The 16047-nt window shown below is 40.6% G+C and overlaps 1 protein-coding gene across 5 annotated transcripts in view; it reads left to right on the top strand.

The window, feature by feature from the left end:
- LOC135250411 (low-density lipoprotein receptor-related protein 1B-like) overlaps positions 1 to 16047 on the top strand; it is a 398366-nt gene that overhangs the window by 83425 nt on the left and 298894 nt on the right. For 4 of the 5 annotated variants that reach the window (XR_010328923.1, XM_064326656.1, XM_064326655.1 and 1 more), the window contains exon 2: positions 4303 to 4425. The exons of the other annotated variant lie outside the window; for it this stretch is intronic. Coding sequence is in view for 3 of the 4 variants with exons in the window: in XM_064326656.1 (XP_064182726.1) it covers positions 4303 to 4425 (123 nt within the window). In the remaining variant the exon portion in view is untranslated. The remainder of the gene's footprint in view (positions 1 to 4302; positions 4426 to 16047) is intronic. 5 annotated transcript variants of the gene reach the window in all.

The following is a 16047-nucleotide window of genomic DNA, read 5'->3' as shown; positions in this document are numbered from 1 at the left end:
GACACAACTGACAGAACTTTATCCCCCCCCCCCCCTCCAATTTGTCATTATTAATGGTCCCTTCAGGTGAAATTTGCATTTCAGAGTAAGAACAGGGCCAGAAGGGAGGAAAGAGAGAAAGAGAGGGAGATGGAGAGAGAGGGAGAGGGAGGGAGGGAGGGAGGGAGGGTGGGGGGACAAGGAAAGAACTTTTTTTGGTAATGGTGTAATAAAATGCAAAGCTCTCCCTTTGTTTCCGCCTCTTGTGACAGACTCACAAGCAGCAGTACATTCCGAGCGGAGATCTAACGTTTGTCTTCACTGTTTGGAATGAGGAACAGGAAGAAGAGTGCCATCTTATTTGCCATTATTGCTTTTTGACTGATGTATTACCGCCATTGGATTGAATCACCGCATATTATCAGCTAGCGTAAACCTACCCTTGATTCCAAAGAAGCAGAATTGAGGGGAAATGTCAGCCCCTCAAACACTATACGCTAATCTCTTGTACAGCAATCACTAAAAAAAAATCATGCTTCCCCCCCCCCCACCCTCCTTCTATTCATTAGACCCTTTGAACCCTTGGTAGTATGTTCCTATCCAGTGATGATTCACAAATGTTTATAGAGCATGAGCTCAAACTTATGGCACCATTCGTTTTCTTGAGCGTGGACTTTACATTAAACAGTTTAAAGATTGTCAGTCCGGTATAGGTACATGTACTTTTGTCATTTCTAATAATTATGAAGCGTGTACAAATTAATCACTGTATCACGGACAGTAATTGTGAAAACATAATAGCACGTTGCTTACAAATTAGGGTAAGAAGGTCTTAACTTTCAACACGGCATGTGAGCATTGATATGGTTGATGTAATCTTTACTGGCTATTTTTGGCATTAGAGATCACAAATTAAAAGAGTGTGTTAGATGTGAGTGCATAACCCTTTCAGAGATGATAAAATGAAAAAAGTCAAAGCCTGTGGATTCCAATTTTAGGCAGCTCTGTGGTCTACATATTAGATGAGGCAGAGTATCACCTGGACAGGGTTTCCTCCAGGGAAATAGTTAGTGGAGGCTGAGGTGCGTCAGAGGGCAATCAACGGTGTGAATCAGCGAGCCGTGCTATTCACAAGGCTTAGCCTGCACATGACCCGGTGAAAACATTTTGTTAAATGGCACAAATTTATCGTATGGCTCTATTTTCAATTTAGCACGATAAAACTGGACAATGTCAACCTCGCCTCGCTAGCTGACAGGCTTTGCACAACTGCTCGAAAGCTGCTGTCTCTCACAGTCTATGGGAGGAATTAGAAGTCTAAATTGTTACTGTTCATGGGGAACGCTATGGAGTGATCCTGACAACCTGAAATAAATCTGCCATTATGCAGGCGGTTGTCCATCTTAGACCTGCTGATTTAATATTAGTAATGATAAAACTCAATTGAACCAAACCACTTGTCGCACGGGTGGGATGGGGATTTTTTAAAATGTTGTACAGCACCGTTTTTGATCTTGCGAATGCGACAATATTGTTGCAATGTACGGCCCTGCTGAGTCTGAGGTTTTATTGATTTTTCTCTAATGTTTGCAGAGGCGCTCATGAATTCTGCAGAAGAGCAGTGCCTCCACTATTAATAACCGGGGAAGCCATGCTGGATCTCGCCCTTCCTACAGCACCGTGTGTCAGTGACGGGAGTTCAGACAGCCCTAATTTACAGTACCTTTCCTCTCTCTGGTGTCATCGCCGTGCGCGCACAACAATTATTTAATTTTGTAAATGATAATGAAATGTTTGTTTTGCAGCTATGTAAATTGGCCATTAAATTGGCAAAGCGCAGGGATAGATTTTTTTCCCTAAACAATGATGATAATTTTCAGCCTCTTGGGTAAATTTCCATTAGTTTGTGCATGTGGGAGAGTACTGTGTGTAACTTTTCTGTTGTAAAGTAAGAATTTTTAAATGAAAATAAGGCTGCCTCTGTATTTAAAATGTTGAAGACCAACACTATAGGGAGGTTTTCTGGAATGTAATGTTGTGACAGCGCTCAAGTAAGTTGGAGCATATTTGACAGCAGATTGAGAAACGTCAGTGTGGGAAGATGGTGACAGTTATCTCTCTCTCTTTCTCTCTCTCTCCCTCTCCCTCTGTGCAAGGGAGAGACATTCGGATTGCACGTTAGACACTTTATCTGTTTCACCCCCCTCTATCTCTGATTGTTCCCTCACTTGTTCCCCTGTTTTCTATCTATCTTGCTTTCTTTCCATTCTTCCATCTCTTCTCTCTCTCCCTCTCACTCTCTCCCTCCCTCTCTCTCTCACTCTCCCTCCCTCTCTCTCTCGCTGTCTCTCGCTCTCTCTCTCTCTCTCTCTCTCTCTCTCTCTCGCTCTCGCTGTCTCTCTCTCACAGCCCATAAAGTGCCGTCATGGTCACAGGCACAGTAATGACCGTACCTCTCTCAAACTGCCTCTGAACCTTCACTCCCTTCCATCTTCCTCTGGTGACATAAATCTCGGCGGCCGCTGTAAACTCCAGCGCGAGTAACAGGCAGTTCCAGTCCGCTCTTCAGTCCGCCTTATCACAAGGTCAGCCAAGTGTCACTAATGGACGTGTCTCGTAGGGGTGTTCTGTCACATCCACAAGAAATCACAGCAAATAAATAAATAAACAAACAAAAAAAAAAAAAAGAAAAGCTTTCCCCTGTGGGAAAACGCATACAGGGATCAGCCGAAAAGTTTGTAGCTCGGAGCTGTACGATTTTGACCCTTCTACATAACGAGGGCTTTGAACAAGAGCTGGAGTCTAAGCGCGATGTTATAAAGTATACAACATGGCATTCACAAAGAGCACAAAGCTTCTGGAGAATGTGGTGGTGGGGAGAAAAGTTTTCTTTGACCTTTTTCCATGGACGTCCTTCAGTAATTATTTTTTTTTTGCTTTCGGGCGATGGAGCCGACAGAAGCGGGCGGCTCCTTTAATTATTTCAGTCTCGCAGCTGTTGCAAGCCCGCAACAAACAAAGTCAGAAGAAAAACGGTACTGTGTGGTTGCTGCCCAGCGATCGGCTCAGGAACAAATAATTGGTTCTAGTGTTTTGAACCCTCAGACTTGTGTTGGAGGCCTGGCGGGTAAAACAGAACAGCGCAGTCGTGTCAAGTCTTTAGTGAAGCATACGCCACTCCTGCAAATGATCGCACGGCACCGCTGACAGGCGCTGTTGGGAGACATGTCAGCGTCCTTGCAGATCCCTCCTTTTCAACAGCTGGGAAATTGAGTTCTTTAAAGATTATACTAGACCAGGGTAGTTACTGTACTACTGTAAAGACTGTAATGCTGCATATGCAGGACACACGTCAAATGATTATGATATGTATATATGTATGAGTGCTTTTGATGTCACTTCCTGATTACAGAGGAAAGGAAATGATTGAGAGGATTCAGTCAATCAAACAACTCTGGTCAGCTGGCAATAACATTTACAACATATTTTGGGGGAAAAATCATAAAAAGTACTTATTGAAAGAACGTATTACTCAAAATTAAGGACAGGGTGCATTGCTACAGTTGTGGCAGTACTCATTTGTTTCATTTTGGTTGCCCATTATACAATGAGTTAATCACACAAATGATGCTGTTCAGTTACTTTACTTATCACCTTGGATGAACAAATGGCATTTGACATATGATGTATAGGCTATATTGATTTTATTAATAGCATGGTTTTACCAAAGTATAATTTTATTTGTGTATGTGAACTGCTTGTACGGTAAATAGGTTGGAAGAATAAATAAATGCCTCATTGCATTATTTTGAGCAAAACACACTTTGACTCTTCCATGTACTGTTCCTTTTTCATATGCACTGTGGTGTTTGTTGGGTTGCATCTGCTTTGACTGAGAGTGTTTAATGAAAGCTTCGCAGTGGCTCCTTTTTATTTTATTTGTGTTTCGCTGCATTGATCTTTTTTTTTGGGTGCGCAAATTACATATTGCGGTTCAGAGGATGATGCATCAAGGACGGAACTTGTGACCGTGTTTAGGAAACGCGGTTGAAGGGAAAACCCGCACAAGACCCGCGCGCGGTGCAAACAGACGAATGCAGGGAATGTCTCCCGTGATGAGGTGTTTTCCGTGTAAAACATGGCGTCCCATTAAAACGACAGCCTCGCCCATCCTCAGCATTTCCATCAATCCCATAAGCCCAGCTCATGTTTTTTTTGTCCTTCATTTGTGTTCATGTGCATGCTAAAACTCATCTCATCATTTACATGGCCATTCTTTCTTCCTTTTGTCTCCACCCCCTCCCTCCACCCTTCCATTCCCAGAGGGCATTGTGTGTGACGTCGGCGAGTTTCTTTGCCACGACCAGTTGACTTGTGTCTCTGAAACGTGGTTGTGTGATGGGGAACCTGACTGTCCAGACGATTCGGATGAAACCCTGCACAGATGTAAGTACTCAAGTACCCAAGAATGAATAAACTGTGAATAAGAGCACCGTATTGTTACAACATCTAGCAGATAAAATCAACATCAGCTGTAAAAGAGGGGTCTTCATATCGATTGCTTAGCTCCTAATGAGAAATCATCCAAATCAGGTTGTATATACTCATGTGTATACTTATATAGTTGTATATTTTTTGTATATACTCAATCATTACCATAATCTGATCAGTTAAACATAAACGAACATGCATGGCTGTGGTTTGTGTGAAAAAATGCAGGGCATTCCTGAGTGGGCCTTGGTGTCCTTGGGTTGATGGTGTTAGAGCAAATCTTTTGCTTAATGTTGTTGAAAACTGTTTTTTCAGAATATTTTCATTAAAATCATGTTCATAAAACTTTGACAGCAGTTTGAAAAGTTGAAAAGTTCTAAGACATAAACATGGGACGTTATCTGTCATGGCACATCCGATGATTACATTGAGACCCCCTGAATTTCTTTTACCAGAGTGCATTATTTTAAAGAATATTATTTCCAAGAAGACCATTAATATTCATTGATATCTGCTGGGACTGTCAGAATCATTCTGTATGAAAATTATGACACTTAAGGATAACTACAATTCTATTGTACTTGTACTGTAATTCGGTAATTACAGAGATTGCCAAACTGATGTTGTGATTATGTAGCATAAGATGATATGCCTCCTCGGTTTTAAGAATATTGCATTTTTGCCTCAGGCTCTTTGAGATTATAAATCAGAAGGGATGATAGTCACGTGTGTTTGGATTATGTGGTTTATGCCTGTTAGAAAAACATGGGGATACTCCACTGGGAGGAAGAAGTAAGTGTCCTGAACAGCACTTGATGTTTCCGAACTGTAGAATGTAGCCTACATCACACAGCTTGTAACATTTTTTCAGCCTCATTTATAATGTATAGTTAGAATTTAGCCATTTGGCAGAAGCTTTTAGCCAAAGCAATTTATAATAAAAATGCATTTAACCTGGTAGACAATCATCACGTGTGCTTTGAGATTGGCAAATGTGCAATCAAATAAAGGTGCCATCAAGGTCTTTTCCTCAAGATCAGGGAAATAAATAATCAGTTGAATTTGAATGAAAAATTAGAAGAGGACCATACTTATATAACAAACTGGTACATGTTTATACCAAAAATTGACACCTGATATTTAATGTGGTAGATAATCAAACGCTGTATTTCCTGAATAAATTAGGGTTGGTCATACATACCCAGAAACGATGAATAAGCCACATTACCTAAACTCAGACGTTTCGATAAATCGGTGGATTGGTCCACATCTTACAGTACGTGATTAAAATACGGTTGAGGATTACATGAATGCAGTACAGCATATAGGGTACATACATATTTTACTGGTTCATTTGTAATTTATTTGTTCCCTTGCCAGCCAAATCAAACTGCCCTACACTTACATATTATGGGCTGTCACATGGCATTCCTTATTTTTTGAACTGAAGGGGTAATTAAGATAACCGATAGAAAGGTGTTCAGAGGTACAGTAGCTCATTCAAATAAAAGGCTCACCACTAAGAACAGTTGCTTAAGAAATGGGACGTTATTTACTAGTTAAAAACCTTAAATATATAACTGTGTATGCTTCTTAATGATTAATATATGGTGGTTTTATTCCCATGGTGAATAAACTGAAATACTCCCCACCAAAGCAAATTGTCCTACATTTATGCATCGTGAATTCTCAGGTGGTATTCCTACATTTTGGAACTGAAGGGACAGTTAAGATAACCACTGTGAACACACATGCATTCAGCGTTAGTGCATTTGAATAAAAGGCTCACCATCCAGTTACCTAGATTTAAAGATGTGTCATTTACAAGCACATTACTTATGAGTTTTGTCCTTTTACATTTTGAAACATGGTGTTCTCTTTAGATGTCTTGCAACATAGCCATATCCTATTCATTTCTTTTGTCAGTGTTCATCAGATTAGCATGTGCAATCACTTGTACTGCTTTTACTCCTTCAGAGTGCAATTTAATATAAAAATAGGTATAATACCTGAATAACGTGTTGAATGGAATAGTAGCTTTTTGCCCCATATAAGTGGTTAACGTTGAAGAGCTGTGTGTGTGTGTGTGTGTGTGTGTGTTTCCTTAGCAAAAGAACAGCAAAAAGGTTTAAATTCTTTAATTGCATCGCATTGCATTTTGTCACCAAGTGGAAGTCCAAAATGAGGTGGAAGCAGTATTGCAGATGGCAAACAGACTACTTTAGGAGGCTAACGTGTTAAAAAACAGACATTACGATTGCTCCATTATAATTGCGTGCTGAGTAATTCCATACCTCTTCAGTGTTTTTGACATTGTGCTAATTCATTTCTAAATTCTGCTCACTGTGGGCTCACTCTTTCCTCATCTGGGAGGTATTTCATTATCATGTAGATAAATCTGGTTGGCTCCATATTTGTTCATAATGCCTCTCCATAAAAAAAGAGAAGGGCGTATTTTAATTTTGGAATTTGAAAGACCTCATTAACATGGATTATCTATTGATAGGAAATGGAATTAAATATCCTTTCTCAAGCTAAAGAAGAGCAATAAAATATAACTTGTTTTTTCCACTTTTGCAGTTCATGACTAGAATGCACAATTACATCTCTTCAATATAAATGTCATGTTTTAAATATATATTTTTTCTTTATAATATTAACAGAACAACAAATGTATAGTGTAGGTTTAATTTGTGTATGCGTTGGCTTGTGCATGACTGGAATTGAGATGGTCATCTCACCCTTAATGTGGTGAAAAGGAGGATCTTCCACTGAATTGGGGGTAGAAACCAGACATATGCACTAGCTTCATGAAAGATAAAATACATACATCCAGTACACGGACACATTCTTATCCTTGAATGCGATGGAACAGAACAGCGTGGTCTGCAGCAAAGAGATCTGTGGGGCTCTATACTTGAAGCGATCCAATCAAAAGTTTCAGAAATTGTGCTCCGCAAACTGGATGCACACAGACTTCTGGGACACTACGGATGACGGTCCTTCAACCTCTGCCAGCATGTAGACTGCTCCTATCCCGAGGAGGTGACATTTGCCTCTTTCTTATTCCGTTTTTTTCCTCCTACCTTTCCCTCTAAAATAAATCTGCCTCCACCTGTCAAGAAATGGTCTTTGCTATTTGTCGCTCCTCGTGTAGACTTTAATTCAGTCAACATTTGTGGAATCGCATTATCTTTAAAGATAACATTAGTGCTGTATTGAAGCCTTGGATGGAAGGTCAGGCAACTGCTCGTCAATAGCTGTTATTCTGGTGTCTAAAAGCCCTCACTTAACCACCGAAAGAAATAAATCAAGGTTGATCAATACAAAATGTCACTTTGATTGTGCAACACTTTGAGTTAAGTTCCGATTTAGGTCTTGAATTGACAATCTTTTGCAAGAAAGCTGTGCATTGTGATTTGAGAGAGTGTCAAAATGTTTGGCCATGAAGGGCACTGCTTTATATATTATGTTCCTCACGTCCTGTATATATCTCATTATTCTGAAGTCAAGAAAATGTACATGAGCGCTGTGAACTTTCTGGGCAGGAATCCATTTAGGAAGATGAGTTGTATCTAGAAAAGCCGCAGAAGCTGTCACTCTGATACCTAGAATACCTCTATTTAAAAAAAGAAAGTATATATTTTAATGTATCATTTAAAGGGAGACCAGATGTCCCGTATTGTTTCCTGGGACATCCCTGTATTTCACCCCCTGCAAAAACTCTCTGAGAATCTTAATTTGTCCCATATTTCAGTTGTACCATATTCAATGGATTTTATGACTGATGTTGCCATCACTGTAGGTTCTCATTGCATTATGCACATGGTGCACCAGGGATTCTGGTAACCCTATATATTGTGCTACTGTATTTAGAATTAGTTCATTAGTTTGAATGAAGCTAGACTTTTCTCTTATTGTGTGCGTTGTTTTAGAGACATGCAATTTCAATTCGAAAATGAAAATGATATTTTTTTCCTTTATTCTGATATCATGGGTGTGGATATCAAAAGCACATTTTGCCAGTGGAGCAGTCTGTGGGTTTGTCTTGCTTACAGACAAACCCCATTGTGGAAATATTCATGAGAAATGATGTAGATATCTATTTGCCAAACTGGAAGAATTCCTGCTGATATTATTTATATTTTATGATATTATGAATTGGATGACAGACAATGGGCAGTATCACTGTAACAATATCACTGCAGAAACTGAAGTGTGATGCTTTAGAGGGAATTAGCGAGTTGGGTAGGAAATTAAACAGGCTAAAGCAGCGTTTGCAGTGGCTCGTGATGTGGAGAACAGTATAGGTTGGGTACAGCTCACACCTCCGCAATGACTTTGGTGTTATCCTCAAACTGGGCGCAGCCACAACCTGAATATCTATGCAAGGCTGGCCTGAAGATATACTTCTGCAGGGAAAGGGACACTGTTCTCTTCCTGCAAGCGCAACCTTTCGTTTCCTCCCGGTCACGTCCGTCTCAGGCTGCTAGACGTGCATGTCTCTGTGCGCGATTGTAATCACGGCAGACTGGCCAGATACCCCCATCCCCCCGGCTCCTGTTCCACAGGGATGGCCATTATCAAGTGGAGTGATTAGAATAAGCTAGCAGCAAGCTAGCAGTTTCACAGGTCCCAGAGCAAGTGGTTTCTGATAAGGAGCAAAAACTTGCAATGCATTGTGGTTACACTCTGGCAAACAGACTTTTTGGAAAAGCTTTTCAAACTGTCATAACTACCAGTGGTTGTGCAAGGCCTTCTGTGAACTGGGAATAAAGTCTAAATACACTTGCACTCTGGGTTTTTGAAAATGTAATTTGCTTTAAAGATTTGCAGCAGATATGTTTTGTACCTGGCAGCATCCTGTATTCTAAAACGGGTTATTTTTTTAGGCTTATGTTATGTTTTGCTTAATAAAAAAGAGCTCTCTCTGTGGGATCCTGTTCCTTGTGCTTCACTCTGACCAGAGAAAGAAGCTTGATTTCAATGCTATTGGCAGTTGCAGGAGATGTACGTGCAGTTGAACTTTTTTTTGTTTTGCTTTTTTTGAAACTGCATCTCCCCTTTGGACTTTCTGGCTGATTTAACGGATCCCACATAACAGGTGCCCCTCAGAGGTCAGCGTAGCCCACAAAGATGGATTCATTAAATAATGCTGAGGCCTGGTCTGAAGACAGGCTTAGACTTGACCTGACCAGTGCAGATGTTCATCCCAGCATCTTTAGCCCACCCGGAAAAGCCGGAGAAGATTTTCAAAGGAAGCTCCCTCTGTGGGGCTCCTGAAACAAACTGCTTGCAGTCCAGAAAGAAACAGAACCTCAAACCTTAAGCTTTAACCTTTGGTTTATTTATTTATATCCAGATTTTTCTTCCATTTCTGGGCATTTTTTCCCCTCTGCCAAAGCTGTCTCTTTCTGTATGATCCTCAGGGTCAAGTCACTCGGTTCAGACCCTCTCTGTGACGACGAGCGCGGAGCGCGATCGTTTTGATATGAGCCGAATCTTCCCTGCCAGCGCGTCAAAGGCCCAGATTCACTGCGATTGAACAGTCCATCCAAAACAAGCCTTCCTTCCATATTTACAATTTTGGTTTGGAAATTGTTTAGAGAACGGAATTTACCTGGATTTGTAGGTGATTTATGGCACTTCAATCAAAAGCCGTGAAGCGACTTGAGGTGTTGGGTGCTTTTTGTCGACTTGAGCCATTCGCAGTGATGGCAATATAGCCTCTCAAGGAAGACACTTTTCCAAAAGACATTGCCTTACTACAGGTAGAATTGTTGTCATTATATAGCTGATGGTGGACCAGCAGGGAAAATCCATAGTAATTAATTTTGACAGGATGCCCCTTGAAGTCATCGCCCCTTCTTGCGAAGTTGGTGTGTGTTAACCATTTTCATAGGGAATCGATGTTGAAGGCCTAGAAATTTCTCTCCTCGCAGTGGAGTAACTGACACGTGAATAAGAATAGGAACGGAACCTTTTTAGCAATATTTTTGGACTCTCTAATTAACTGTGTCTGGCCTTTTGTTTAGCAGACATTTCTCTGTGAATATTAAGTCCTTATCTTTTTAGTGTTTATTTTTATTGTTACCATTTTTAACAGAATCACTGAGTAAATGTGTGAATGTGCTCAGCTTGCCCCTGGTTTCATACAATGTAATTTTATCAACTGTCCCTTGTATTAATGTACTTGTCTCAAGTATTCCGCTGATTTGACTTGTCACTTTGGGCATAATTGAGAAAATCGGCTGTCTCTTCAATACCAACATTTTCTTTCTTATAAATCATGGGTGTCAGGCTTCAGTCCTGGCCGACTGCAGTGTCTGCTGGTTTTTTATTTATTTAAGATGCTGATTGGTTGAAGAGTCCTCACAACATGTCTCCAAGGTATAACCTGGCTGCTGATTGAATGTAAACCACAAAAAACCTGTAGAGACACTGGCCCTCCAGGGCTGTAATCAAACCTACTGGCGCTGTAGCCCTCTAAGGCTGGAGTTAAACCTGCAGCCACCTCAGCCCTCCAGGACTAGAGTTAAACCTACGGGTACTTCTGACCTTCAGGACTGGAGTTATACCTGCAGACACTGTGGTCCTCCAGGACTCAACACCACCAGTCTAAGGTTTATGCCAGTATTTTATGTCCCCTGAAATGTACTCATCCAACCTCGGCATGGGAATGTCCCCAGTTAGCCCTGTATTGACCCAAACACATATTAACAGACACATTTATTTTTGATGGCTAACAATGCTTAACAAGATCATTTGATGCTATGTTCAATCTTATGACCCAGCCAGTGCAAACGTCAATAAAAAACCATTTGTCCATAGAGAGATTTAACAGATGAATTCTTACACTGTTATTCAACAATACAATATGAAAAGATTGTATTTTTCTGGAGCCAGGGGTGGTGTATTTGAATGAAGAATTGTTCTAGATTGTTACAGGGTTTACAGCTGACCACTATTGTCAACAATTTTTTGCAGTCAAAGTTTGAAGCTACTGTTAATTTAGTTAATTAGTTATGATCTATTATACTATGCTGCTGTTTGTGTAATTTTTTTGGTTGAATTCTTTGAGTGAAGTTTTTCACGCTATTCCAGTTTATGCAGTTTGCTGAATTGGTTATGGCCTAATTTGATTTTCAAAATGAGTTTTCATATTTTACAATTATTATTATGTTCTGTGGTCACTTTGCAATAATTACATTTTTTGGATTGCAAGTGAAAAGGCTCAGGGCTAAAACTCATGACCTCTGTCTGAATATAATGGTTTCTGAAATGGAAACAAGGAAATGTATTAATGTGGAATGATATGGAAAGCATTATCAGATGTCTTTGAGTCTGGGCAAGGCCTATATTTACCCCCCCCCCCCCAAAGTCAAAATGTTCATTTTGGACATTAAGGCCAGTTCACCAGTGGAGCCTGTCCAGACTCCTCGTATTAGAATAAATTGCGAGTAAATATGGCTATTTCCCAGGAGAACTGCCACCTGCAGGATGGAGGTTTTGGGAGTAATGTAGCGTAGCATTGGGCTATTAGGGTGAAGGACAACCCTGCGTTTTATGTAAGGGCGGTGGCCGAAGGTGTCTTTTGAACTCAGATTCAGGTGAATGCACGCTTTTCAGCATTGCCTTCTGACGGAGTGGGTGAGGAGAAGGATAACAGGTCCCTTCCATTTTAGAAACCACAGTGTTTTCCATTAGTCACTGAAATCAGACTTTTTTTTTTGTTCCTTGTGGTAAACTTTAGAACATTTGACATCTGCCTACAGAATGAACAGCACAGTTTGCAGCCATTGCTTGCAATTACGCTACATAATGAAAGGAAAACGAGGGGGCATTCCTTAACCTGATGGGTGTTTGCATTGGCATGCAGGCAGTGTAAATCAGCCACAGCAGCTGTTTCTGCTTAACAGCTTAAATACTGTAACGGATCTTCTCACCTCAAAGTCAGCATTATTGCTGACTGGTCTCTGGTCTTCATGTCTCCAGATGGCATGTTTTCTAAGTCCTGTTGCCAAGGACCTCAGGATGTGAACAGAATGTACCGGTGACAGGGTAGCGCCAGGCCAGTTTCATTAGGGTGCTTATCGTGTAGTCATCTTTATAAAACAGTGGCCTTGTGTCTCTCCTATTCCACGAGGGTATTCAGTCGTTCTTCTGTTTACTGACTAAAGTGAATTGACTAAAAGAGGCAGACTTCCCCCCCCGCTCCCCAATCTCCAATTGAGCAGATAAGGACTTATCGTTTGTTTCCTTCACCTACGGTACACACAGGCTCTCTACGCCGCCACAAAAAATCCGACAGTCAATTCCAGGGACCGAGAGTTTCGCGCGAGGGAGCGCGGAGGGCTTTGAAAATAATCCTTTTAATTTTGCGTCAGCTCGTCCCTCGCAGTCAGAGGGCTGATTCCTCTCCCGCGGATGCTACCATCTGCTTCGCGACCCGAGAAACAAACAAACAAAAATAAAGCCCGGGGTCCAGCTGTTCATCTTTGTCGGATCTGCGGTTGGTTCTCGGTTTCTGGAGGTGAAACGTGTAATTTGAAAATCCGGGTCCGGCGCAGGTGTCCCAACCTCAGCTGGGGAGCGGAGAAATATTCGCAACGCCTCTCGGTCATTTGAAAATTTCCTGCTCTTTCATCTATCATGTTGACGTGTGCGCTTATTGTTTGACCACCAGCCTTTTGACTTTATTTTTAGTCCCTGCGATGCTTAGGCATGGCAGTTCACAATTTTGCAAGAATTTCAGCATAGTCTTGTCTTTAGGTCTAGGCCCTCTGAATCATCCTAACTGCCCCCCCCCCCCCCCCCCCACCCCACGTAGTGTGCAGCCAGCAATCTAAAATAATTATCACCACTGTAGAATGTCATTTGAGACCTGAGATGAGACCTTATTTCATAACCTTACAAGCTAGCTACCGTGAAGTACCTATCTAACTACCAAAACCCACATTAGCTCCCTGCTGTTTGACAGGTGGTTCATGTCAATATATGCTTCCTTTAGCCACTTTGTTCTGTGAGTAAACAGAAGAATGTCTAGAAAACTAAGCTGAAATCTCTTAGCTGACTATAATGGGACCCTGCACCAAAGCCAAGAGATTCTTAACTCAAAGTACTGTATGTTTGCTTCTAAATATCATGGTAGGATGGCATTACCTTTTAGGCATTTTAGCAGACACTGTCCTCAAGAGTGATTTGCACTTCAAGTAGGCTAGTGTGCATATATATAACTGGATGTAGAAATGCTGTTTATTATCTTGCTCAAGGGTACAGGGGTAATGTCCGCTCTCGAGAATGGAACCTGGCAACCTTTGAATTACAAGCCCAGTTCCTTGAACCCTCATACTACACTACCTCATATGTATAGTTTTATGGACATATTCAGATTACAAAGGACTTGTTAAGCAGCAGGTGAACTGAGGAGTAATATTTCATAGTTAGTTTCATAGCCTCTTTGAATGTGTTTAAGTTCAAACCATTTCACGTACACGCATGCACGCAAACGCGCGTGCGCACACACACACACACACGCATATACATACAGTCTTGGTGAACATCTGTTTTTCATCTCCCCCCATCAAATCTCCTCTGGCCCTTCTCCTTTTTCTCTGCTGGCTGACTGAAGATTGAAATGATGCGAGGTTAATAGCGTGCGGCACTGCCAGCCTCAGTCACTCAGCCCACGTCAGCAGCTACCTTGTATACTTTATTATGTACATGTTTCCATTACGGAGGGTGTTTGCCGTAAGAGGCAGGTGACCCCGTAAGGAATGATTTAGTTTTGGGTTTCTCCGCCTCATTCCGAACCGAAATGAAAGCGAGTTGTTGAATGCATTTAAATGCCCGCCATCTGTTTTCTTATTGTATTGTTTGTCCCTGTGCATAACCACCGTTATCCTCCGTAAAATCATCCCTGCCTGTTTTTCTCGTAGTTATTTATTTTTTTGTTCATCCTGATTTAAGTCAGAAGTGTTCTAAACTTATGATTCGTATTTAGTTCTGCTCTATAAATGAACTACCAACAGAAATATAGAAATGTTGAGAGTGCCACTTGTATATTTACTTTGAAATAGGTTCTTTTTTTTCCACTTGATTGATTTCCTCATACGTTTCTAAGCACCCTTCACTTCGGTTACAAACAGAGCTGTTTGTGATACATGATCAGGTTTCTCATACATTCCTAAGTAGCGTTGATTATGATTGTACTCCTTGTGCATTATTCATGAGAACGTAATACGTGAATAAATAAAACAATGTCTCTACACAGATAAATGGAAAACCATTAACTGACTTCTTGTTTATTTCCCTCCCAATAATAGAACCAAAAGGGATAAAGGTAGAGTCTTAGCAGTTAATGTTGATGATAGAGATATGGTAAAGAGACCAAGAAGTGTGGAAGTGCATATTAAATCAGTTAGAACCATTCTTGTTAGTTTTCCTCTGTCAAGAGGAACACGCTCAGCAGTTAACCATAAATATTTTAATGCAATCTTATAGTTGTGACCTGTTACAGTTCATCATTTCATAAGTTTCATAAACTCATTGGTTTTAGTTCTTATTTTTCTTTCTTGTGTGCATTTGTATAAGGATGAAAATATGGATGCATGTTTGTGATTAATTTACCGTGAGTAGTTTTTTGTAGCATTATTTTTTTGTGCGTGTGTGCGCTCGTTAGTGCGCGTGTGTCTCTTCTGTTCACAAGGCTGCAGATAGTGTCATTTAGAGGAAGTTCAAAAGCCCTGAACCTCTCTCATTTCCTGTCTGCTTAAACAAGTATTTCATCCCTGCCCAAGAGACAATGGATAGGATATTAGTAACCGAGATAATCCCAGATCTCAGAGTGCTGTGTGTATGTGTGTCCGTGTGCGTGCGTGCATGCGCGCGCGCTCATGTACATACACATTTCTGCAGTGTGTAAATAACCTTGTGTTATTCTAACGGTATTCTAAACTTTTACCAAGTGTGTATGCTGTGTAAAACTGAAATGTTAACTGAAATATTAACTAAATGTTAAACATAAATTAATAGTAATAAGGCATGCAAGGGAATTAATTATTAATTATGCAAGTAATTATCTTACTTTAACCATGTAATTGCAGTGTGCACAAACTGTCACAAATGTAACTGGAAGCTTGTAGTTTGGTAGAGATCACTTAATCAGATTATCACTCTGGTAGATGAGACTACATTTGCATGTAATTACACTAAAAATAATTAATTTTTGTACTGAAGCAATCTATACTAGTAGTAATGAGTGACATGTGTCACCGCAAGACAAATGAAGGCCTGGGGTAAAACATTAATTGGACGATATACACAGTCGATCAGCTGTTGGTCTCCTTAAAATCGATTGGAATCTTTTTTGGAATTTGATCAATATTTAGTACATTGCTACATTATTAGTACGGTTCTATTGTGATGATTAGCAGTCGTGTCTGGTCTTTGATCTTCTTGATTAGTCATTAGTTGCAGTGCTGTGCCTGAAGGGTCTGTTTCCATGGTTCCCCCCCGGTCATTCCCAATTGGTTATTAGGTCTTGCTGATGTCATATTAGCTCTGTCAGGCCATTCT

The sequence above is a fragment of the Anguilla rostrata genome, chromosome 3 (assembly GCF_018555375.3).
Source record: "Anguilla rostrata isolate EN2019 chromosome 3, ASM1855537v3, whole genome shotgun sequence".
Classification (NCBI taxonomy): domain Eukaryota; kingdom Metazoa; phylum Chordata; class Actinopteri; order Anguilliformes; family Anguillidae; genus Anguilla; species Anguilla rostrata.
The sequence above is the reverse complement of the archived record's forward strand: the minus strand, read 5'-3'. Positions and strand labels throughout refer to the sequence as shown.